At 38.7% G+C, this 26,099-nt stretch overlaps 1 protein-coding gene across 28 annotated transcripts in view; it reads right to left on the bottom strand.

Moving 5' to 3' along the window:
• Positions 1 to 26,099, bottom strand: part of NRXN1 (neurexin 1) — a 1,157,741-nt gene that overhangs the window by 594,211 nt on the left and 537,431 nt on the right. For all 28 annotated transcript variants that reach the window (XM_074400196.1, XM_039478496.2, XM_003922746.4 and 25 more), the window contains 3 exons: positions 19,242 to 19,364; positions 11,612 to 11,993; positions 10,211 to 10,401 (listed from right to left, as the gene is read on the bottom strand). In XM_074400196.1, coding sequence (XP_074256297.1) covers positions 10,211 to 10,401; positions 11,612 to 11,993; positions 19,242 to 19,364 — 696 coding nt within the window. The remainder of the gene's footprint in view (positions 1 to 10,210; positions 10,402 to 11,611; positions 11,994 to 19,241; positions 19,365 to 26,099) is intronic.

Here is a 26,099-nt window from a genome sequence, read left to right as displayed (position 1 = left end):
AGGTGAAAGAATTGATATTGTAGCGTGACTATATTAGAACATCATGCTTATTTAAGGTAACCCTTTCACATACAAGCCCTTAACATGATGCGTGACACACAGGCATGCATAAATGACATAATTGATAATATCAAGGATGATGGTGACAATAACGAAGGTGATTTAATACAGACAGACGCAAGTGATGAGATAGTTTTTCTCATGAAGACACTCGGCTTTCCATACCACTCTGTTGATGTGCATGACTCACACAGGTCTCATCAAAAGGCACATAATATCATGTTGGACAGCATTTTGGGAAACTTAGTTCATCAGGTTTCACAAAAACTATAGGGAATACACACATTAAATTTTTAACTGTCAAAGAGCCGTTGTGTTATTGAAATGATGGTACATTAGTACAGGCCCTTATAGTGCTCGAATTTTTTTTACAGCACCAGAACTCTAAGGGGAGGCCAATGGTGAGAGGCCTACGGAGTGTGTGTATTGTGGGTAGGGGAGCATGAAGGGTGGGAGATAGGAAAGAACTTCCCACAGACAGCCTGGGAATGTGCATGAGCAACGTCATACTAGTCAAACTCTAAGAAACTAAGATGCCAGATGGGCTCTCCTGTACTAGGGTAGTTATGGGAAATTGGCCGAAATTTTGCCAACACATGTCAGATCCAAATGAGCCTTACAAGCCCTCCTAGTCCTTTTTATAAATCCTTGAGCATCAAAGAATACACTGGTTAACGTTGTATATTATTCAGGGAATTAATTGACATGAGATACCATGTGTAAATATTTACAACAGTACATGAGATATGACAAGCCCTTAGAAATGGTTAAAATGGTTTCTATTTAAAATTCCTATCATTATTTGTTCTGGTGAGATGCTTAACCTCCCTAAGCCTTACATTCGTTTCATCACCTGTTACATGGGAATAAGTACAGCAATTTCACTAGTTCATCATAAAAATGAAAGAGGAAATACATGTAACTCTCTTACCTAATGCCTAGTAAAGGTAGATGACGATGATGGTGATAGTGATATATCCTGCATAAGGAAATACGCAAAAGAAACAGTAGAGATACTATTTCACCCAAGTCTTTCTGACCTCAAAGACTGCGTTGTTACTTATAATGCTATATGCTTCCTGTCCTTAAGAACAACGAAAATCATTAATTGCAAAGTCCAAAAAGGGGCCCCTTTTAAGAACAGACACAAAAAACCACATTCACATGATGTCAATGGGAAACGCTGATTGACCTAACAGGATTCCTGAGGTGCACTAGAAACACCCTCTAGTGCATGGCTCTGAAGAGCCACAACAGCACTATGCGTCAAAAACGCACTTCCCCCGTGCGGGTAAAGATGGGAGATTTAGCTTTTGAGTATCTCTACAGTGCAAGAAGCAACTTGGTTTTAAGCCCACCCGACTTTCAAGTCCATTTCCATGTTGACTGTGGCTCAAGAGGAATTGTGCAGTATCCAGGTTGGAAGCTAGTTTTCCTCTGGTGCATGCTAAAACAGGGCAGGGGCTGCATTATTACTGAAATCCAACGTGATGAGACAACTGCCTGAAAATAATAGTGGCATTCCCTTTTGGGATCTACAGTAAGCAACTGTAACATTTCCCAGACGTCTGCCCGGGCCTGTATGTCCATTATGGATCTAGATGAGTCTGGTTTGGATGCTGGCAATTGCACAGAACATAAAAAATCTAGTGTATTCTTTCTCCTCATGCTTCCTGTGAATTCCTGGGAACTTCTGCCTGTTGCTTCTGGCTTTGATATCTCATGTACTTCCTATGTATAAACAAAGTCTCTGTCTCCACCCTAAAACAAATTCTGCTCACTCAAGTATTTATGAGTTTCATCATCTAAATATTTGGGTTGCACATAGCACCCAGTATTCTACTGCCTTGAAGAATTTTAACCGTATCCTCAACACCCTACTCGAGCAAGGCAAACCCCATTCCTTAATTCTTGCATAGCAGCTTAAAGATCACATTTTTTGAGCCTTTGATAGCTCCATTTATAACCGAAGTAGGCTATCCCCACATTTCTTTAAACAAATCCAGTAAACTCATATTTGTATAATGTGACTCAGTCTCTTATTCCTCGATCCTGGTCACGGGGAAGACATCTGTTTCAATCAAATAGACTTCCAAGAATTTGGCAATAGAACTGCTGAACTTAAATGAGTCTTTCTTAGATATTTGAGTTGATCAGAGGTGAAACGTCAGATCTGAGGAGGCCAAGCTTACCAGTGCCTGTGAAAGCAGAGAACGCTAGCGTGCAGAGAGGGAGAAGAACAAGGGAATGCTCTGGGGGCAGCTGATGGGAGTCAGTTCGCAGCCCCAGTAGAGACCAGGTGAAGCTGAAACACTGGCTTACTGCTAAGAGCTTTCCTGAATACATCTTTGATGAAGCCCAGTGTTGATTTTTCTCTGTTCTTGTCCTTGGACTCCTTGAATGCTATACCCCGTCCCTTTCCCCATGACTGTCAGTCTGAATGGTTTTGTGCTACCTGTACTCCAAAGACTTTTGTATAAGTCTCTCTTCAGCAAAAAGAGGGAGGTCTGAGAGCCAAGAAAACCTTGAAGATTTAAATCCTACTTGAATGAGAAAGATACTGTCAGATACCTGCTTTCTTGGATGGCTGACAAAGACAGCACTTGACCAAGAAGCTCAGATTCGTAGAAGGCAACGCAGCACCACTCCTGACATTCCCCAAAGAGGGGCCTGCACGGAAGGCTTGTCTCTGAATGAGGCTGAGGTCTTGTGAGCAGTCACCTGACCCTTGAGAACTAAGCTCTGAGCACTTACAGGTACTTGCTTCTCCTTGGCACAAATGTCACCACCTTGAAGAGCTCAAGCCATCTAATCACCACCTTGCTGGGACATGGTAACCTGTCAGCTTATTGTGAAAAGCACCTGGGCATAGGACTAAGCTTTCCAGTGGCCCACACTTAGCTGTGGAAAAGCTGAGTAAAGCTACTTATTCCTATGCACAACATCCTTGTGGCTGTTCCAAGCATGGAAACCAAGGCCTGTGGCTGTCAGAGTTCACCTAGGGTGCTGGGTGAGAAGAAACCAACCCCAGGGCTTCTCACATCTGCAAATAGAATGGGTCGAGGCCTTTAAAGTTTTACTAAAAACAGAGTCAATAGGTGGCCCTCTTGCCACCAACCACCATCTTGAGTCTGTGACTGATCACACCAATAATTTTCACCGAGGAATCCACATAAGGATGCAGATTTCTTCTCAGGGTGTTGCTGCAGGTAGTCACCAGCAGTCAATCGAGACTGACATGAGCAACTCAACTTGTGTCCCCTGAGCTATGGTAAAAAAAATAAAAATGTGAAACTGGGGTAGCTGTGCAGATCAACCTCTCCTGGGCATACATCTCTCAGCTGTAAAAGGAATTGGTCATACCAGATAATCTCCAAGATCACTTACAGTTTTTAAGTTCGTAGGAGTCAAATGATGGGAAGAGAAATTTCAGATAATATAGTTGAAGGGAGTTGAAAAAACTAAATATAGACATCTCACAGCTAATATCAGAGAAATTCAGAAACAAGTAAAATGGTTGAAAGAATTTCTTTCTTTTTTTTTTTGGAATTTCTTAAAAATGCTTTTAGTGGAGAATAAAGAACATAATTTCTGTTAAAATAGTGTGAGCTTGGCCAAGAACCACAGGGAAGCAGAGGGAAGAATTTCCAAACCAAATGTCAGATGGCAGGTCCCAGATAAGCGCATGGGAAGGGAACAATGTCTTAATGGGGGTAGGAAGTTAAGAGTAGGATTAAAACAAACTGACAAAGCCTTTATAGTAAAGAGAATAGGTTGAGATGAATTCTGCAAAGCCTGGGGATTCAATGGAGGTGGCAGAAGGGAAATAGTAGTTTCACATCTCTCTTTCAAGTAACTGCTCTGTAATTCTTGTGTAAGAAAATGAGAAACAAAAATGTCAAGTCTTATTTCTACATGCTCAGAACCTTACTGTCTTTGTTCTGTACTATGGCAAATTGCCTCCAAAGTGGTGTCTTTTCCCTGAGCCTCAGCTCCTCCATTCCATTGAAGCCAAAGAAATAATTCTAGCAAGTATTATGACCTCTTCTCTCCTGCTCAAGACCCTTTAATTTCACCCTTCCCATCTTCTAGCCTGGCATTCAGGGCCCTTCAAAATGAGAAAATTACCCTGGTCTTTTCTCGGAGGTTAAAGACAGCCTTCCAACCCACAGTTCTCTTTCTCTTCTCTCTCAAGTTCAAAAACCTACCTCTGTGTTTACAGCTAAATGGACTGAAGAGGTGAGCCTGGCCAGTAGCAGCAGGGCAAAAGCTTATGAAGTTGTAGCCTAGACCAGATGGTGACAGGTCCATTCACTGTATTAAACCCTGTATTCGGGGGAATTGGAAAGTGAGATGAAGTATGAGTGGACAGAGGTGGAAACATACACAGGAACAAAAGCCATAGGTGGAAGCCACGAGACAGAAGAAGCCAGGAGTGGAAGAAGCCGGGAGGCAGAGAGAAACGATCTCACAGCAGTGCCTGCAGACAGAACAGAGCCAGGGTGGCTGCTGCCGTCATGGTGGGGCAATGGATTAGGGAGCAGTGAACCCGTGTATCCAAGGGAACAATCAAGAGGATGGCTCTTGAGATCCCATTATGATTCCAAGAACAAAGTTCTTAACCTCTGTGCGGCCTCCTCATTCAACAGCTGAAAGGGTTTCTTGTCTCTCTTACATCCTACTTGATCCTTAAAATAATCTCCTACAGGTGGAAATAATGTTAATAAACCTCTTTCCCTTATAGACGAAAAATAAAAAATAAAAAAACCCAAACCAAAAAACTAACAAAGGTGGCCTAACCACAGGACAGCAGCCCCTTCCCTCCATTCCCAGTGCCATATCCTGCTCTAAGGCTAAGCTCAACATCACTCCTCCCTGAAGGTTTTCTATTTAAACAAAACATCTGGGCAAGACAAGCGGGCTGTCAGATGTCATGTGGGCTGAATACACAAAGCCTGGGCATGTTTAAACACGACTACGTCTTTGAATAGAATCTGGTTTACTGAACGACTGCTGTAAAGATTTGTCAAGTAGCAACATGAAAAGGTAGAAAATGGAGGGGATGCTTGTTACATTCAGGATTGGAGACGGCAGGGAGCTGAGTCATAGCGACTGACGGGCCAGAGATCAAGAGAAAAGAGCAAGAATGTTATTTATCTTCAAATTTTGCTTACAGAGTGAATATATTTGAATAGACAGTCCCTGTTGAGTTGTTTCTGATTAGGGGACATCCACGTGGCTTGGTAGCAGGTTGAGCAATAGGCAGCTGCCTTCACGGTGAGATTTAAGGAGGAGTATGAGGAAGGTTGAGGGTGGTGATCATGGTAAGAAGGAAAGAGGCAAGATCAGTAGACAGTGCCAGACCTCAAAGCCCTTGAAGGAATTTTGGGTTTGAGAGGGAGAACAGAGGAGGAAGAAAGGACCAACCAAGGGCTGCCTGGGCTGCTGTCCTCTGTTTTATGTAGTTTTGATAGGTGGCCACCTGAGGGCACTCTATGCTACACAACTAGGAATCTTTAATTTCCGCCCCTCTCATGATACCTGTGTGGCCTCAATTTGCTGAAGGATTAAACTTAGGGTAATGTCTTAAAGAAGGGTACTCATGGAGGGTGGGGGCCAAAAGCAATTCTTCCTCTGTATCTTTTTTTTCTTGAACTAGATTAATGAATGAGCAAGACTGACTTCAGTTTAAACCCCTGGGTAATTGCAAGGATGAAATACAATAACATCAGTTAAATCTACTTAGCATTTAGTAGGCATTTAATAAATATTAGCTCCCTTCCATATGCATGCACATACTAACATACAAATTTGCCAAATACAGGAGCAAGAAAAGGAACATCAGGAGGAATCACACAAACCCATTTTTTCTCTAAAGGAGGCAGGACTCAGAAGTCCTAAAATGAATATAAAGCGATGTTAGGAAATCATCCAGCAGAGAGCAAATTTCTGCTGCTCCTTTCATTGCATGTTGCTGCTTGTACATAATAACCAGAGGGAATAGAACACAAACAGCTGGGAAATAAAGATGAAAGCAAAACTGTATCAGCAGGGAGAGACACACAACCCCCTGAGAATCGAGCGGTATCATGAAAGATAAGCTGAACAAGGTCAGCTGCATGGAATTTCTCTTCTGAGAGAAAGATTATTAGAGTCCTGGCCATTTCTGACCATCTCTACTGGAGTCAAAGTAGAGAATGAAATACATGAGCCCCAGTTTTCAAAGTTCTTCACTGAAGTCCTGTTCCTGTAATGAAGCAGAGCCACAGACAAAAGCATGCATCACTATAAAAGCTAACTGTGGAATTTTAGATGTCTGAAAACAAAAGAAACGACTTCCCCTTGCAAATGGAGCAGGTTGAGGTTTCCCCAACTCCCGAGTCCTATGCAGCATCTTTTGTGGCCTTCTACTGCCCTCTAGTGCCTTTTTAAGGTATAGTAAAACAGAAGGAATTTTTTTTTTTTTTTTTTTTAAATTCTCCCAATATTTCTAACCAGCCAATAACGTGACTTCAGCTCAGGGCTGATAAAACAAACAAAAAACAGTAAAATTCTAAAATAAAAACAAAAGCAAGATTTATACAGAAATTTGAAATTGGACCTCAACAGAAATCTTGCATTATTTCAGGACTCTGCAGCGCATGCTAACTGCAACAGTCAGTGCTCTTTAAAAATACAGATGTCTGTCGTTTTCTGCACATCTCCCTCAAATGATTACTGCCTCGGTTGGTCTGAGATAGGATCCAGAAATCTGAACTTCACAAACACCACTACATGATTCTCAGGTATTTAAAGTTGGCTGATCTTTTTTTTTTTTTGAGAAGCACTAAAGACGGTTGCAATGACTTAGAGCAGAGTGGAGAGTAAATCTGATGTTTTCTTAAATTCCTGAAGAGTACAATATATTGACCAAAATAGGTCAACTTTCATTTTCCCTGCAGCTCAATGCTACATGAATAGTATGTCAAAAAACAAACAAACAAACAAACAAACCAAAACAAACACTGACATCCATGTCTAAGTGAAGAGTTCGGGTAGAAGTTCTCCTTTATGAATAAGCGCTTCTAAACTTCAGTAGGCATCCATATGGAAAAAAGAAACAATGCTTCATTGTTCTTACTCATGCTTCAACTGTCCCTTAAACATTACTGCTGTAAAAAGCCTCCTAGGTGATACCAGTCTAGTTTCAATGCTCCAAGACAGCTCCACGGTATCTTGTCTTTCTCCATCCTCTAAGCGCTCCTTCAACGTCACGTTCTTCTAGACACTGAGAGCTTTCCATTGCAGAAACCCTGCTGTCTTCTTTCCAGAGTCAGTGCTGTGTAAATACTCATGCTCTGGCCAATGCTGGTAGCCACACTTACCAAAAGCGGTGGTGATGGGAGACCAAGAGATGTCAGGCCCCACAGCAGGCTAATCTCAAACTCCCTGTAGCTGAAGGTGCATGTGATCAGAGGCACCACGGGGTTGCTGTTGCCATCGGATCACACACCCAATGCATTAGCCCAGACTTGGCCTAATTTTAGAAACTTGCTCTCACTTTTCTGTGATGCAGAAAGTACTATTCTACACTAATGATTAGCCCCTTCGCACGGGAAATTCACAATATTAATTATGCTTTTTAATTTTTATTTATTTATTTTTTTGAGACAGTCATAGAGTCTCATTCTATCACCCAGACTAGAGTGCAGTGGTACGATCTTGGCTCACTGCAACCTCCACCTCCTGGGTTCAAGCAATTCTCCTGCCTCAGCCTCCTGAGTAGCTGGGATTACAGGTGCCCACCTTCATACACAGCTAATTTTTGTATTTTCAGTAGAGACAGGGTTTCACTATATGGCCAGGTTGGTCTTGAACTCCTGACCTCGTGATCCACCTGCTTCGGCCTCCCAAAGTACTAGAATTATAGGCGTGAGCCACCACGCTCAGCCTCAATTGTGCTTTAAAAAAAAAAAACACAAATACACTCAGAGTTTATTACTATATATCTTAATATTATGTAATTAGCCATTTTAAAATTCAGTGTTTTTATATGGGCAACACCTGTCATATCTCAGAGTTATGTAACACTCAATGCTTTAACAAAACTAAACTCTGAAGTACTTAGATGTGTAACTATCCCACCAGAAAGAACTCTAGACTACAATCTCCTATCACCTTCACTTCCGTTTGTTAATGAACAATAAGCAGATATTCACTTCTCAGGAGACAGTGTCCTAACTATCCAAAGAAATAGAATCCATTTTCTGGCATTGTTTCTCTGAATTCTCAATGTGTAGGGCTGTGCACGCCATATACTTCAACCAATTATAAACTGCTTTTTTTTTTAAGCCATTTTAATCTCCAACAGAGTATTCCTAATTTCCAGTGACATTCCCTTATACTTACTAATGTCTCACCTACACAAACAGGACGCTTTTTGCTTTACCTTTGGTGGCTTGGTCTGCACACTGAATTTCACAATCTTTCCCTTTCTTTTGACAATTACTACCTGAGCCCACCGTGCAAAACAGGGGCACATGAAAAATACAGAAGGAAAAGCAGTTCAATCACTTCAATCAGAAAGAAGAAAGAGAAAGAGGTTTCGCCTGTTAAAAGCATTTGTTTGAATTTCATTTTATGTTTTGAGCCAAGCTATTAGATTTGTGGGTACAAATACGATCTCTTTGAAGTTAACAAGAAGCCTACTGCGAAAGAAGGGAGATGTCCATTATCACACATTTTATGTGTTGAACAAATAATGTCCTAGGATTCAAAATATATTCTGCTAATAAAGAAAGTGAAACACTCTTCTTTCTCCTTTCACCTTATTTAGAAACAGCATTTTTCTCTAGAAAGAGTTCTGTTGAGGCTGGGCGCAGTAATCCCAGCATTTTGGGAGGCTGAGGTGGGTGGTTCACCTGAGGTCAGGAGTTTGAGACCAGCTTGCCCAACATGGCGAAACCCTGTCTCTACTAAAAATACAAAATTAGCTGGGTGTGGTGGTGCGTGTCTGTAATCCCAGCTACTCAGTAGGCTGAGGTAGGAGAATTGCTTGAACCCAGGAGGCAGCTGTTGCAGTGAGCAGAGATGGTGCCATTGTACTCCAGCCTGGGCAACAGAGTGAGACTCTGCCTCAAAAAAAAAAAAAAAAAAAAAAGAGTTCTGTTGAATTTTCTCTTTCCAGTCTCCTAACTTCCCTCCTCAATGTATCTAACTTTTGAATCAAAGGGAAAGATCCCATCAATAAAAATGAGCAACTCTTTCCAAGAAAAATTATGTCTGCAATGATGTCTGTGAGGCTTTGCAATGCATCAGGATACAGCAGAAGAATCAGTGGGGTTGGGGGAGGAAGTTGGAATCATTCAAACCTCAGATTTTCTACATTGAGAATAACATGCTAATAATACCTTCTGCAATGCTTGTAGTGTTAAATGAGATGGAATCCACACATACATTCTTAGTGAATCACAAGGGATTCAAATAGGAACTTCTGTCATTTTTCTCCTATTATTGACATGTTTTCTAAGCATTTTGTCTTGTACATTTGAGAAATGAAGTATCAATAAGCAACAGAAGTGTATGGTAAGACTTCCTTAGCAGCTGGTGAAAAAAGCCTTCGTGTGTGTGTGTGTGTGTGTGTGTGTGTGTGTGTGAGAGAGAGAGAGAGAGAGAGAGAGAGAGAGAGAAAGAGAAAGAGAGAGAGAGAGAGATGCGGGATAGAACTCACTGTTGGAGACACGGGGTATCTAAGCCAGCCTCAAACTCCAATTCATCAGGGAGTCTGACAGTATCTGGAAAACCTCACCAAGGAAAGAAAACTAATAAGCCCTAGAATAATCTGGTTCCCTAACTTTAAATCAATTGAAAACTCTTGGGACTTAAGTAACTTACAAATGCCTTTTTAATATCAAGACCGATATTATATTTTTCTCACTTTCTGTATTTTAATCATGCATGCTTTCTTAGGTGCTGCATTTTTTAAGCAGTTATTAAAAATACATAGGTTCCTACCACATTAAAGGGGGAGCAGAGGCTTGTGTGTTGTATTATTAATTAGGTGCTGAAAATGAAATTCTGGTCAGTCTTTGTAGAAGGTACAAACGCACCCCTAAGCAAAGGATCTTCCAGGTGAAGGGAGACTGGTTACTCTGACTTAACAGGCACTTACTCTTGAGGTCTAAGTTCCTTGCTCCAGCGGTGATTTGCGTTGTGATTTTCGTGTCAATCTTTACAGTGTGGAGATTGCTGGTGTCCCTTGAGATCATCACGTTGTGCCACTGATTGTCATTGAGAGGTTTATTTGAGCTTCCTTTGATGAGGTTAGCACCATTTCCCAAATCAAACACGTAATGTAAGTACCTGGGAAAAGAATGAAAGGGGAAGCTGCCATCACTTTTTAAATTTTTATGAAGTTAAAGGTGATATTACAAATGGATAATTTTTCCCAATGGTTTCATCCTTACTAGAGGTCATGACAATGAGTTACAAAGAATCTCAGCTAACAAGAAGAAACAAACACTTTGATGGTTCGGTGTCTTCACTAAAGGAAATGGTGAAAATGATTTTTAAAATAATGGTCTACATTTAAATTTACGGATTTGGAAGGAGGTATCTTTCGCCATGGTTTCCCTATTTCCACAATTCCCTCCAACCTTTTCTAACCAGTTGAAATGGACATTGTTCTCAGTCTTGCACCTGCTTTTCTCCTTTTTCTCGAGTCCCCGTTTGAGTATAGGAAATGTGTATTCAACCTTCAACACTCAGACCAAACACCCACTCCCTGCTCTACAAATTTTTCTAATTTCCCTGAAGACTCCTGAGCCTTTGCATGTGATCATCCCAAGAAACACGCCACAGTGTTTTTCTTTTCTATTTATGTGTTCATGTACAAACCCTAGGACTGTATGTTGGTATGTGTGGGTATGACTCACTGTGGTAGCAATCTGAGACGTGCACAAGGGTTTCAGAGGTATATATATGTATATCAGTGCATGGCACGTGATGTAGCCTATTGTAAATATGCAATAATATTTGCAGAATGAATGAATAAATGCTCATATCAATTAGAATACATTAAGTTTTCCTCACAGTTTTAAGAAAAGTTTACACAAATCTTCCTTTCTAAATTCTCTAAGGAACTCTGACATAGAAAGAGGTTTATGTTAAAAGGATTCTTTGAAATTTAAATAATCTGAGTACTTGAATCAGCTATTTAATTTAGCATAGACTATCCTCCAAACTTGTAGCAATGCTTTTGTGGAATTACATTGTGCATAGTCAGGAAATGCCCACTTGAAGTGTAAGATTCATGATATGCCTTCTATACATTACAGCCCGATGTAATTTGTATTTCATATGTGAAAATGTACTTGCAAAAAACTGTCCTGAATCCATATTAATTTAAGATCCCTAAGAGATGATTTAAACAAATACATCCCTATTTGTCCTCCGCCTGCCCCTGCCCACCACCTTAGGAGCTAATATATTCTTCTTAGTGTGAATTGTTTGGATACTGATGTCTATTTTTCCAAAGTTTTATTTATTTGTTATTGAACGGGCATGTACTCACCCTTTAACTAATTCAACCACAATAAAGTCATTTCCATCCCCACTGTTATACAGAATTAGTCCATCTAGGGATGTTGTCTTGAACTGGAAAAAAAGATGCATAGAAGTGTAGGCTTGCAAGGTAGCTAAGGCAACATAGCTTGATTTGGTCTTGAAGGTGACAGGGTCTGCTATGATGTTCCTGAAGCCAAATCTGGCATTGAGCTCACAGTAATCTATGTCACCATTTTTACACAGGTCAATGTATGCCATTCCATTAAATGTCAGGCTCTGCAGGTGTCCAATGAAATTGGAGGGGACAGAAGAAAGATATCGTCGTTCTGTGATGATGCCAGTCTCTATGTTATGGAACTCCAGCCTCGTGTGATCACCCGCCATTTGACCTAAAAGAGAGAATAACATATGATTATTTTCTGTATTTGAAAGGCATTTTCAACTTTAGGCTTTCATAACAAGATCGCATTTTAAAATACAAGAAGCCAGATACCTCACTGGTACTCAGTTGCATATGGTAAGAACATCTAAACGATGCTAAAGTGTAAACCCGGATTATCTAATAAAACATTCTTAGGTCAGGTTTTAATCCTTGTCCAAATTTTAGTCTTAACAAAAATCATCCTCATTAAGAAAAGTAACAGTATCTTTTAAAAGGCGAGAGGAAATAGTAAAAGAAAGAGAACGAGGGAAAATGGTAAGAAGGGTGGGTGGACAGAGAGATGGATTAGGAGCAGTGATTATTCTCAGTCATACCACTGGTAAGTATACATCTCAGCTTCATGGTTAGGTGAGGTTAATCCTTATAAATGTTCTTCCAGGAAAAAAAATGTGACTATATATTTTCCTATGCCCAATAGAAATAGTGGAGAGTTTCAGCCTTTTCTTCCAATAATGAAACAATAATGTGTTAGAAGTTAAATATATACTATTCAATTTCCCTCTTCTGTGTTCAATAATGGCCATAGTTTTTGTTCACACTAGTCTTCTAAACACATTAGAAATCCTGCTGATGTCTGTACCTATGCCATTTTTTTGTCCTTAAGTTTTGTATAACTAAATTTAGCACCATACACCAATTCAAAGCTTGCCAGATTTTGATAATACCAGTACAATTAGCCCAGCATGCCTCATATCACCAGGCAAAAATCTTCTTTAAACATCCTAGGGTGAAGCTTGGATGCAAATTTCTTTAGCAACTGACTATTCTGCTCAGTCCTCATTTCTCTCTGTCCCTCCCTATTTCTCTGTCAAATGCTTAAAAGCAAACTTAGTCCCATCTTTATTTCCAGAGTAAACATTTCACCTGTTTTCAAGGTTAAAGGTAAGATAAATAAGCAAAGATGTGAACTTGTTTTCTAAATATTAAATTGCAACATAAATATAAGTCACTTGTGCCAGTACTAGTGGTTCACACCCAGCATCTTGCTCTTGTCTAAATAAACTGTCAGTCACTCTCTTCTGCAACTAAAAACATACATTTATTTTTTAATCAAGTTCTTTCAGGTGCTAGCATACCTACCCGATTTGCCATAATTGAGAAATGTATCAAGTTACCCTATTCCGTCATCCGTCATATGAATGAAAATATTAGTCAGAGCTAATCCCAGAATCAGCTCCTGACAAAATGCTTGGGACCTTTTCCCCAGCGGTAATGAAGATTGAACAACCATCTATGTGTGCCCCCTTCAGCCAGTTTGACAAATTTCCATTTCTTTAGTCAAGACAGTAAAATATTAGGTGGCATTTTAAGGAAATATATGTAAGTAAAATTTAGAAGGCATGCTTTTTGTTGTGCAAGAAAACCCGTTTACATATTTAGTTAATTGACTTTGATGATTATCATCGTATTTGTGCACAAAACTCCCCAGAAATGTACTTGATGCAATTTCATTTTCAAACACTCTTTATTAGTCCTTGATCCTGGAGACAACATTCTAGCCATCCTTGGCATGTTGTCTTTTTAGCCATTGGTTTGTTCTGATTCCCTTTCTGCAAATATGTTTAAAACAAAAACGTCACCATAAATAATTGCCTTGTCTCTCCCTACCCTCAGCACCAGACCCCCTGACTGTCTATCTGATGCAAAAGTGCTATTCCACCCTCATCACTTCTGGTTTCTCCCGTGACATCATTTCTATCTTCTTCCTCTGTTCTTCCTGTTCAATGACCTCAATGTTGTTCCATGGGGATCTATCTCTTTGGTAACAAAATTAACCTTTAATTATTTCCAAATATGAAGCTCTAAACACACCAGCAACATTGCATTTAAGAAGCTAAATACAATAAAGAATATGAGAAGCTTATAAAACATGCGGGCTTTCATATCTCCTTGTGCTGATTTTTATCCTTATGATACACTAAAATACAAGCCTTAACTCAGTGAAACTTACTCTGGCCCTGAATCTACCATGTATCTTCTTAAAAGCTCTATTGATAAAACAACCAATAGAAAAAAAAAATCATAAAAAAATTTCTAACACTTGAAGTTAAATATTACCCCCAGTTGTCAAATTCTTACCCGCTCTAAAAAAGGAAAGATCAGTTTATTCACAGGACTAAGGAGTTCAGTAACAAAAATAACACAGTATCCATTTTCCTTTCTCAAAGGAATCGAGTACCCGCACAGAGCATAAATAATAAAAAGGCAGTAAAACAGCACTGAAGCAACTATGGCCCAGTTATAAGAAAAGACATTATAATCTATGTTTTAGACCACATTCTTTATTAATAAGTATATCTAATATTATATATATACATATATATGTATGTATCTATACATATATATCACACATACAGTAATGGCAGATATGCTTCTTCACTGGGGAGAATTAGCATCCAAAAGCCATTATTTACTAAGAAAATATTAACTGATTGCTGCTTTCTTTAAAAAATTATTTTTTCCTCAGGATTTTACTCCAATGTTTAATCCTCATCAGTAATATAGGCATTTCTCCTACTGTAGAATTAAATAAGGAAAAAACAATTAGACTTTGAAGGGGAAGGATTTTTAACGTTCTAATCATGTTGCACTACCAAGGAGAATTTGGAATTAGCAAAATGCTTTGATCAAAATATCTAAGGTATAGCAGATTGACAATCATCTCCAATAAGATAACAACCAAAACATGCTTCCTAGATGCTGAGTTCATATAGAAATCTCACTACTTGCAAGTCAAGTATTTTTACCAAAATAAATAGCAAGGTTAATATGTGATCTGCATTAGGTTACATTTCTCATGTCGAGCAAAATAACCTTCCCTTACATTCACTTGTTAATTTACTTAAAATGACTGATTATGTGGTATACGTGTCAAGTGCTTGGCTTGGTATTGGAGAAATAGTGTTGAGAGGAGCAGAAAGCACTCGTTTTCTCCAAACTCATGGTCTATTGGGGAAAGGCAGACAAAAGAGGTAAGGATGTAAAGATATAATTACAAATCTCAAAGAAATGCTACGAATTTGATGAATGGGGTACTGTGTTGGTAAATGTGAAATGAAAGAAGATGCCTGATTTGATATTTAAGCTGGATTTGAAGAATTAAAAAGAGAAAGCCATGATAAGAATGGGAGAAAGGGAATCAAGGGTGGATTCCAGGAGGAGGGGAAAGAGGAAGAAAGGCTTTTGGATGAGAAACAGTGAGAGGGCATGGCTGCAGAGCTGGGAGCAAGTAGGTTACTGATTCACATGGGAGTGAAAGGAGCGCCAGCGTCCAGATTTCTCACAGTGTTTCTTATACTCAGAGCTAAGGAGGATTTGAAGCAGGGGTTAACCATGACCCAACACTCAATGGACGTGTGTGTGGATGCTTGTGGGGTGGGGGGGTCATGTATTCCCTTTGTGGGTACAAGAGATTGGAGAGTGAACCAGGGCAGTTATAGCAGAAATGGAAATAATCAACAAAAAGATGAATATGTGAATATAATTTCCAGGATTTACTAACAACATACAGAATGAAAGAAAGGAGGAAAATGATGATGCCTGGCTTTTAGTTTCAGTAACTGGATATATGGTGAATGTTGTTCCATAAAGGGTGTACAGACACAGATATGACAAACACAATGCTAGAATTTTTAGACAGACTAGATGAGGAGGTGAAACCCAGTGACTTCCCACTCAGGAAATCCACATAATTTGTACAACCCTTGTCACCTGTAACCTAGGATATCTCCTTCCTTGGGATTCTCTGCTGGCAACTGCTATCCTCCTGACCCTAGGTAGGGTACAAACAATCCCAAGAACAGCCTGAGTATGTACTGCCCTGTGTTCAACAGATACTTGACTTAATATAATTACTATAACTTAAAGATAGGGGAAAATGTAGGACTTTGCATGAAGAGTCTCTAGTACTTTCCTGTTAAAAATTATCATTTTGTGATTTCTGACTTGCTATAAAATTGAATAAGACTCTCCCATTGTGTCTCTGATTTGCAGATGGCTTCAAGTGGCCACTAGGATATTTGAAAAAAAATCTAAAGCTTCCATTGCCACATTTGGAAATCTTTTATGTACTATGTAAACCAAGTTTAAATTAGTCTTATGAATTCTTGGCTTTCATGAGAACTTTGACAAAATGGAAAGAGGAAGAGAAGGAAGGAGTGGGGAAGAAGGAAGGAAAGAAGGAAGGAAGAAAGGGAGGGAGGGAGGAGGGATGAAGGGAGGGAAGGAGGGAAGGGGGGAAGGAAGGAAGGAAGGAGAAAAATTATTTTAAAAAAAAGAAGGGAGAGAGAAGGAAGGGCCTTTGCTTGCAGCAGGATGCTAAGCATTGACTGTAAATGTGGGAGGAGTGCTGGAGTTTGAAAATAATCATTTTTTTGTAATGCTCATAGTAAAGACTGAATCAAGCAAAACTCTCCAACAGATGCTAAATCTAGGGCAAAATTGTGAGAGAGATACAGGATATTTGCATGGTCTTAATGTTTCCCCAAAGACAGTTTATTGGTTAAAAGGGAGAAAACATAGTAATCATGCAATGGAGAAACTGTACAACATGTTGAGCAAATGGTCAAATCAAATCACCAAAGACACGGGCAGCATGTGCCCTAGATGGGATACTTACTGTACAGAGGCCATGACATCAACAATACAGTATTTCGTCCAAGAATGGAAAATATAAATTCAATCATGAGGAAATGTCAGATTAGCACAAAATGAGTGACTTTACCTTAATACAAAGCAGGAGGAGAGTATATACTTCAACAATGTTAACATAATGAAAGACAAAGGAAGTTTATGGAAATCTTCTAGATTAAAGGAAGCTAAAGCAACGTGACCACTGGGGGGATGGGGTGGGAAAACATCCATAGCTGGCCCTAGCCTGAACACTGTGCTGGAGGAGCAACATGCTTACAGCATATAGATAATATCAAATCAACTGACAAAGCTGGAATATGGATGACAGAATAGAAAAATCTATTGTATCAAAGCAAAGTTTACTGAAGTCAGTAGCTTTCATTTCTTAGGTAAGGGGATATTCCCATTTTTAAAAAATACATGTATTTAGGGTTAAAGGGACATTGTGTATGTAACTTACTCTCAACTGGTTAAGAGAAAAGTAAGAAAGAGAGAGAGAGAGGGACAGTGAGAGAGTACAAATGTCAAAACATATTGGCTTGAATGTTCACAATAGTAAAGGTATAACAGTGTTCTCTGTAGTATTTTTGGGGTTTTTATATTTTTGAAATTATTTTGAAATAACTTACTAAAATATTTTTTTTTAACGGTTTGCAGCATTCTTTTATTTTCATCCCTGATACATCCACTGCAGGACAGCACTTACTAGTTTACATCCTGGAGCATCTGAAACACTGCCACAGAATGGGTTTTGCTCAAAATCTATTTTCTCCGTTTACTTTTCAGTTTAAATGCAGCGACTTCCAATTTCCTGAAAGTCTATGAAATAGGAACTCCTTCGTCCAGACCATCAACTCATTGGCCTCAAAAGGCCATCGTAGCCATGCCCACTGCCGTAAGCTTACATGAAGCAAAATGAAACATCTTAGTTCCCTGAACATTACTCTAGCCCCATCAGCAACATTCTTTCTTGTGTGTAGTTCTCTCCTGCATTATCCTTTCATTTTAAAGCCTAGACCCAATAGCATCAATTGCTTTAAACAATACCTGGAACCAAATTCCTCAACTTTTCTTCTGAACTCCAAGACCATAAAGTAATCATGTCAACTATCTGGTAGTTCATCTATTACCCTATACAACATAGTACCCTCAGTAATAATCTGTGTTTTATATGCATCTATGTATTTTCCTCATAATTTCATACATTGTCAGAGAAAATGCTTACTACAGAGCCACACACTTACCAGGATATTGATGAGTATTAAACAATGGACTGTAACTCAAAAACCAACCAAGCAAAAAACACAAAACAAAAACCAACCCTAGATTCTCTCTTCAGATCTTGCAACACATTCAAATGAAACATAATTCACTGATCCTCTTCGAGTACCAGTTACCTCACCCACAAAAATGGGAATATGTGAGCCCTATCTACTTCACAGGACTCTATACTATTCGAGAGGCACTAAGAGATTTAAAAATGTTGTGCCTGTGGTTCTGGCAAGATCTTGCTGCTGGCAGCTGCCTCTTCCCGAACTCTTACATGTGACCTTAGATCCTCACTGTTCATTCCCATGCCTTTTGATAAAACCCAGTTGTCCAAACTATGGATGCTAATCTAAAAGCCAGTCCATCCCTCTTCAAAAACTGTCCTAGACCAAAGCTAACTGAACTTTAGCTTATACTCTTCTTCCCTGTACATTTTTTTGCCTTCCTTCCCTAAGTTAAAGAATCAATCTTTCAAAAGTTTAAAATCCTATACGTAATATTGCTCCATTGATGCAGTTGCCTGTTCTCTGGGCATAGAGACCTTCTTAAAATTGAATGAACAGACACATATCCATTGCACAAGGACAATTTTGTGCTTTTTACCAGAAAAATTAGCATGGCTGTCTTCTATGAAAAAAGAAAAATCAGCTAAGATCCCAGTTGGTCATGTGCTTGGAGTTGTTTTCAAAGTAAGTAAAGGCAGAAGGGTTCCTCTTCTACACGGCTTTCCTATGTTTCTAGGGTGGTCCTTCACACAGCTCACCTCAGGAGTCTAAAAATGGGGGTTAAACTTGACATCCTTCATATTAGATTTAACCAACTGAGCTAAATGCCCAAAATGATCTATTATAGCTTTAAATGAAAAAAAGCATTTCATCTGACAGAACGCCAATATATCTATCAACTTACCTAGAACTTAAAAGGTAGAACGGGCAGTTGTTCATTGTCAAAGTATATATAAAACAAAGAAACGAAACAGAAATTGGCATCTGAACAATGACTTCAGTATTTGATGAGGCACTAAGACATTTATCAGGCCACACAAATTAAATGTATTACAATTTCTTCCTGCACTATTAAAGGGCAAAGAATATGACAGAAATGGTGTCATTTCAGAGAGAAAACGTTTAAAAGTCTGCTTATTTAATGAAACTGTTACTAGAATAGTTGGAGTAAAAATGGATTGTGTATATGAGCTTCAAGCTGTGTACAGCCTTGGTTTGCAAAGCCACCTGCAAGAAATGAGAATCAAAAGCATTAGCATAGCAAAAGACAATGGGGATGGGGCGTTTACCTGTCATGGCCTGTTGGTCATCCACCGTTAACTTTAAACTTTTTCCACGCCGAACTACACGCACTGTGTGCCATTCGTTATCATTGAGGTTATAGCCAGCAAAAAGAGTCTCGGGACCTTTGCCTGTAGAATATGCCAAACAGTCATTATGGACACTCAGAATCAGTCAAGCAAATGAACCTCACAGAGAGTGAGAGAAAGAGACAAAGAAAGGGGGAAGGTGAGGGAGAGGGAGGAGAGAGAGAAGAGAGGGAGAAAGAGAGAGGAGGGAGAGAAAGGAGAGAGAGAAGAGAGGTGGGCTGGACCAGTTTTCAAGCCCATTAGAGTCATAGCAAGCAAGGAAAATGACAAGTTTACAAACATTCAGGTGTGACAATTTAAGATCTTTAATCCTGTGCATTGATCTATAACAAGTGAATTAACCTGCTGTCATAAATAGGCACAGTCAATATAGCACTGGGAACCCAACCAAATTTACACACACATTTAAAAAAATAAATACTCTGATTTTCAGTTACCACTTTCCTGTTAACAAAGTGTCTGGCCATCATGTAACCTCTGAGCTCCGGAAGACATCTGACTGTAGCTCATTAGCTAGTCATTTTCAGTGAGCAGATAAGTCTCCCAGTAGACTCTGGGAGAAGGTACTATATTGGGTGATGGCTGCCATTCCACTCTTATATCAGGTACCTCCAATGCTCAACAAGTTCTTAGCTTCTTTAGCCACCTATATTTATGGAAGTTGAGTTAAAAAAAAAAAAAAACATCTAAATAAACCTCATGACTAATTGACCTTTACATTGCAAATCTGTGTGTGGTGGAGGCCCTTCTGGTAGGTGTAGGCATAAGTATTGACTCATAATAAGTGGTCTGAAAAAAAAGAAAGAAAAAAAATAGGCACAGCCAACTGTTGAGCATGACGTAGAAGCAGTGGTGTTAACCAACAGTAGAGGGCAAGGGCTTACCAGTGGGCAATGGGCAAGAAGTATAACTGGGAAAGGAACTGCCAGTGAATCTGTATAAACCTGTGCAAATGAAATTTACTTGGACCCAGAAGAGACATATTGTTTCAGAAAGGTGTTTGGTAGAAATTATTCAAACAACTAAGCTAGACTCTATCCTTCACCTCAAAAAAAAGCAAAGGAAAATCCTTTTAATATAACTGATATTTTTATTAAAACATAATTATTTCTACTATTCTGACATTACGAATCATTGAGAAAAAATAACATTAAAGATATATTGTTTGGTAATGAATGTTTCCCCTGGTATTTAAGTATGGAAATATGCTGGTACATTAAAATAATGAAGGGCATTATATCATTGAATTTCATGGTTTTCAACAGATTGAGAATCAGGACTCGAGTTCACAATTTGTTTAACCACAATTCTGCCAGCAAAACCAATTAACTCCCAAGGATCGCAGGAGGATGTATAAGAAAGTAAAGATATAGGCCAAGGAGAAGAAAAAAAGAAAGAGGAAGAGAGAGAGAGAGAGAGAAAGACCAAGTAGAAGAAACCTCAGTTTTCCATCCACATGAGATCATTGTTGCTTTCAGAACCACAGCCTATCGACCAGCCTGCTGATTTCTCTCTTGTGGTGCTACTGATAATTCAAGTCATGTATCCTTGGATGGTGTATCTCAGGCTTAGAAATGAGCCAGTGATATGATCTAAATTTTACAGGATGAATTGCCTCAGTTATTTATACCTTTTTGTTTCTTTAGAGAAATTAAATTACAAATCCAGATACATGAATTTAAAACTGTTCTAGATACAATATTTTGAAGAGATTGATGGCTACCTCACTAGAGAAAGCCTGCTAGTCCAGCAACCGCAAAAATACTGAAAGATCAAATGTTGAAAGCAAGTTCCAGGATGAAAAAAAAATACTCTTTTTTAAATTGAATAGTGAAGAAAGAAGTGTTTAATAACTCTGCAGCATCTTAGCATCCTGCTGGCATAAGGGTCATCTTTCATTTTGATCCTTGAAAGGAGAACATATCATTTTAGAGCTATTTTTGTAAGGTACTTTTTTGTTAGAAATATGTGCTTTTGAAGCAGCTTTACTTCTATCCTTTTCATTTTTAAATGCTTTTTGTCAAGGAAAAGAAGCATACATAAGGGTGATATCATCGTTATACCCCATCCTGGGCTTGCTCTTGCAGTAAAGTCATAATGCATAATCTATGCAACAACTATTTCCATAACAACAGGCACGAAATCCAATTAAAAATAACCCTTTGGTTCATAAAAATCTCTGTGGGCCAACTTCTAGCTCCTTTCATGCATTATTAAAATTGTGAAGAGATTGATTTTGGAAGATAAGGCTTTTAAAAAAGCACTTCATAGTCTCAGTTCAAAACAATGCTACTCATGCAACATGAGGTGTAATGGAAAATGCACTAGACTGGGAGTTAAGAATTGTAGTTGCTACATCATGATTTGCTACTAAAAAAGAAGGTGGGGGTTGGTGAGTGCTTATTACGTAGCAGGCACTTTGTCTGTTGTCTTGTTTTACCTTTACATTATTAATTTGCAGATGTGAAACTGAGGGCCTATATAAAGCTAAAATTACGTGTCTCCAGGTCACACAGCTAAAAAGTGGTAGAACCAAACTTCATCGTTGGCCTGACTTACTCAAAGCCTGCATGATTTTGCCTATACGATTCAGCCTCTTAGTTATAAGACTCCTTGGCTAGAAACTTAACTTCTCACTTTCCCCATATCAGAACAAAGGAGGTGGAAAAGATGCTCTTCGTGGTGACTCCCATCTCACCCTATAGAATGATCACACTGTTAGCAAATTCTACACACCCTCTGTAAGTTCAGGTGGAAGAAAATCTCTACCTAGACATGCTGAAATGACTGCTCCTAAAGATATGATACAGAAGGGACATCAGTGAGGACCTCTCTCCGCCCATAATCACCAATTTGCTAACACACTGAACTTCCAGTGGTGCCGGCATTCCCATCCATAAAGTGAGGAGAGATTCCAGCTTACCTTTATAGTTCTTTTAGAATTTCACTTTTGCACAGAATTTAACATATACAAACTTGTTAAAGAAAGATGGTTTCATTGTTGAAATTTTGAATTTGAGAGTCTATCCTCTTGCCATGATTTTAAGGTGTTAATGATCTTTCAGGATTTCCTTTCGTTTAGTGAATATCAAACCATGCATCAATTCAGTATTACAGACAGAAGGTGTGCATCCCTCAAAATTCATTATGTTGAATTTCTAACCCCCAGCATCATAGTATGACAAGATGGGGTCTTTGAGATATAACTAGGTTTAGATAAGGGTGGGCCCCCGTGGTGGGAGTAGGGCTCTCACAAGAAAAGAAAGTAATAGCAGAGCTTCCCCTCTGCTATGTGAGGATACAAAGAAAAGGCGGCTGCCTTCCAGCTGGGAAGCCACATTTGCTGACACTTTATCTTTGCTTCCAAGCCTTCAAGAAACTGAGGGAAAAAAAATCTGTTGTTTAAGCCAGCCAGTCTATTGTATTCTATTGTCACAGTCCAAGCGCACTAACACAGTGAGCAGTATTTTAAAGACTTTAAGAAAGCCCATAGCCTTATTTCTATTTAAAGTCATCATTCCTTATGTTTTGGGGGAGTTTTGATTTGTTTGTAATTTTACACTTGATTTTTACCGTAACATATTATTTAAGCCCTAAAGGTATTAATTTTTCATTTTGTAGTTAAAGAAGCAGATTTAGATGGGTTGAGTGAATTATTAAGTCTCAAAGACACAGAGAAGCAGAGAGAATACTGAGATTTTGAGATTTTCTATTTTCATTAAAAGGTCTTTTCCACAGATAATCATCTGCAAGTAGTGTAAGAGGTACAATGCTGCTGAATGCTCACAGCTAAGATTTCATCTGACCAGGTCAGGATTCAGCTCTGCAGGCTAATGTTATATGAAAGAATTTTGGAACTAGGAGGGACATGAGACACGTAGAAATTCAGTCATCATCTACAAATAAGAAACGTGAAGTGCAAAGACATTAGGATGATGTCCCCATTGTCACAACTGTTTAATTAAGGAGTCTAGGTCTCTAGACTCTCAGTCTAACAAACTTTTTATTTTTTTTAAGATGGAGTCTTGCTCTGTTGCTCAGGCTGGAGTACAGTGGCACGATATCTGTTCACTGCAACCTCCACCTCCCGGGTTCAAGTGATTCCCCTGCCTCAGCCTCCCGAGTAGCTGGGATTACAAGCACCCACTACCATACACAGCTAATTTTTTTTATTTTAATAGAGATGGAGTTTCACCATGTTGGCCCGGCTGGTCTCAAACTCCTGACCTCAAGTGATCCACCTGCCTTGGCCTCCCAAAGTGCTGGAATTACGGGCGTGGACCACTGTATGCCTGGCACTAACAAATTCTTAAAAAATTATTCTGTTCATTAGACAATGCTGATCTAGAATGAATTTCTCAAGCTATACCAAAGTGAGTTTGTGTTTGGTCACTGACTGCTATTTGTTCTACAGCAACGGTGAAAGCCAAGCAAGAATACAGTTTAGTAAACCTGTCAGTTGTTTTCAACAGAGTTTGACCTAATCTATGGTATAACTGTTTTTTGGGTGGTGATATTCACTGGGTTTGCTGGTGACCCTTTAGCTAAAACTTATTGATAACAGATGGAAATAGAAGCAATAAACATTTCAGTTTTCCTCAATTCAGTGTAAGCTGATGTTCTTTCACAACCTACTCATCCATAAATTCCACACATCTCTAGAATTAACTCCTAAGAAGGGTTGGAGTTAACCCCAACTTGAGGCATGGTATGGACAAAGGAAAGTGTGTGTTAGTATGTGTATTTGTGTGTGGATGTGTGTGTGTGAGAGGGATAGAGAGAGATACATACTCAAAAGAGGGTAGATTTTTTGTCATGTTAATAACCATATTTTTCAATAACTTTTATTTCCATTCCACATCAATATGATTCGTAGGTCTCATTATTTATTAGTTTCAGAACAAAATAATTTGTATTTATGGGAGGGAGTGGTAAAGAAAATTGGATGTTGTCTCTAGTCTGTCATCAACTAATTATGTCACCTTGAGCATGACATTTATTTTCTCTGTTCTTATTTTTATCTGTAAAATGATAATCCTACATAAAAGTGTATTAAAAAAAACTTTCCTATAGCCAACTTCAAAATATTTTCATTCTTAGAAGCACCAAAACCACCTTGCAGCTACATGAAAAAGTACAATATTATAGTGAAAATCTCTAATTGTATTTTTTAATTTTTATTATCACTATTACTAGTTTCATCACTTTTGTTTTAGCATGGTAAGCAGACAGCAGACAAAGGCTTAAAGAGGCTCTTGTACCCCAGAATTAATAAACTCAAAGGAAGCCAGCAGACAATTTTTATATGTGCCAGAAAATGTGTTCATTATTTTGTATAGTCAAATTTAAATGATGACAACTGTGGTTTTTCTTTTCTTTTTTTTCTTTTTTTTTTGACAACATTCGCAGAACACAGCATCAATTAATCAGTAAATGATCAAGCAGGAGAAAGAAAATACTGCTCTGTGTACCAGCATATCCCCCTGATTTATGGCCAAGTTCAGTTTAAACACTAAATTGTAGACCAGAAACGTATGAGGGGAAATAATGAAGTGATCTTTAAAGCACATTTTCTTTTACTTAAGGCATGTTATTCTTTCACCTCTTCAAAGAATCAAACCAGGGAAGGGCAATATGAGAGAATCTGACTCAGCATTTCCCTAAGCTCATCTTATGCAGGCCAAGTATGGCTGTATGGTTGTGCAATGTGAAAATCCAGGAGCTCAGCTGGGGCAAAGGTTTACTCATTATTTTTGAATTAGTGGAATTACTTCTTTTCCACAAATAGTCTTGCACAGAAGAATAGAGAAACCATATAAAGGAAAATCTGCCCTGCTGAGAGAGAGAGAGACAGCCAAACTTGGCCCCTGAGGTGTTACCTGGAACCCTGGACTCTGAATCCCTTGTTTGAAAGTCAGCTTCAGACAGACAAACCCCCTCAACCAGGAGGTTTATTTCTCCCTTTAAAAAAAGAATAACTTTTTCAGAAAACTTCAGTCAAGGCTTGTTAAAAGTATTTTCAAATAACCCCTTGATTTTAAAATTACATTTGATTTACAAAAAGGGTTTTTGTGGCTTATGAATTAGAAGCTATTTCTGCAGAACATCATGTATTATGCATATCAAGGCCTGCCAGCTTCAGTCTGTCCACATTATCATCCCTCTAGCATGCATTCCCAATACTCCCTTAATTACAAAGCTTAAATTCATAGATTCTCTCCTAAAGACTTGGTAGATCTTTTCTTCTTATGTCATATGAGTTATGCAACAAATTGGCTTTGCTTATTTCCTATCCTTAGGGAGCCAAGATTCAGGATTTTTACTGCATTTCAACAACTTATTTTTTTCTTTTTTAAAAAAGTGTATATTGGATTTCTTCCCCAATTAATTATCTTACAACTATTTCATTAATCACTAAGAATTATATTTGAAAGCATTGGAGCACAGACTACTAAGTGACTATATTGAATAAAGAAAGAATAACATTCAAGGGAAGCTTAGCTACTTAGTCCAACTCTCCTCTTATAGACATCTCCATGGATGATTAGTTGTCTTGCCTCTGTCTTCCTTGTTATTGGCAGGGTGAAATTAATGTCTGGGCCTCAAACTTATTTGGGACCTAACATAGATCATCTATTGTCTTGCCAGAGTCAGAGAAAATAAACATTTTTTGATCTCTGCAAGTCATGCCTTTCCCTATTTAGATTTATATATATTCAATAATATTGTTCTAAATACGTTTTAAACAAATCCACTTGCTTTGTGCAGCAGAATCAG

Source organism: Saimiri boliviensis, chromosome 1 (assembly GCF_048565385.1).
Source record: "Saimiri boliviensis isolate mSaiBol1 chromosome 1, mSaiBol1.pri, whole genome shotgun sequence".
Lineage (NCBI taxonomy): Eukaryota > Metazoa > Chordata > Mammalia > Primates > Cebidae > Saimiri > Saimiri boliviensis.
This window is presented reverse-complemented; position numbering and strand designations above follow the sequence as displayed.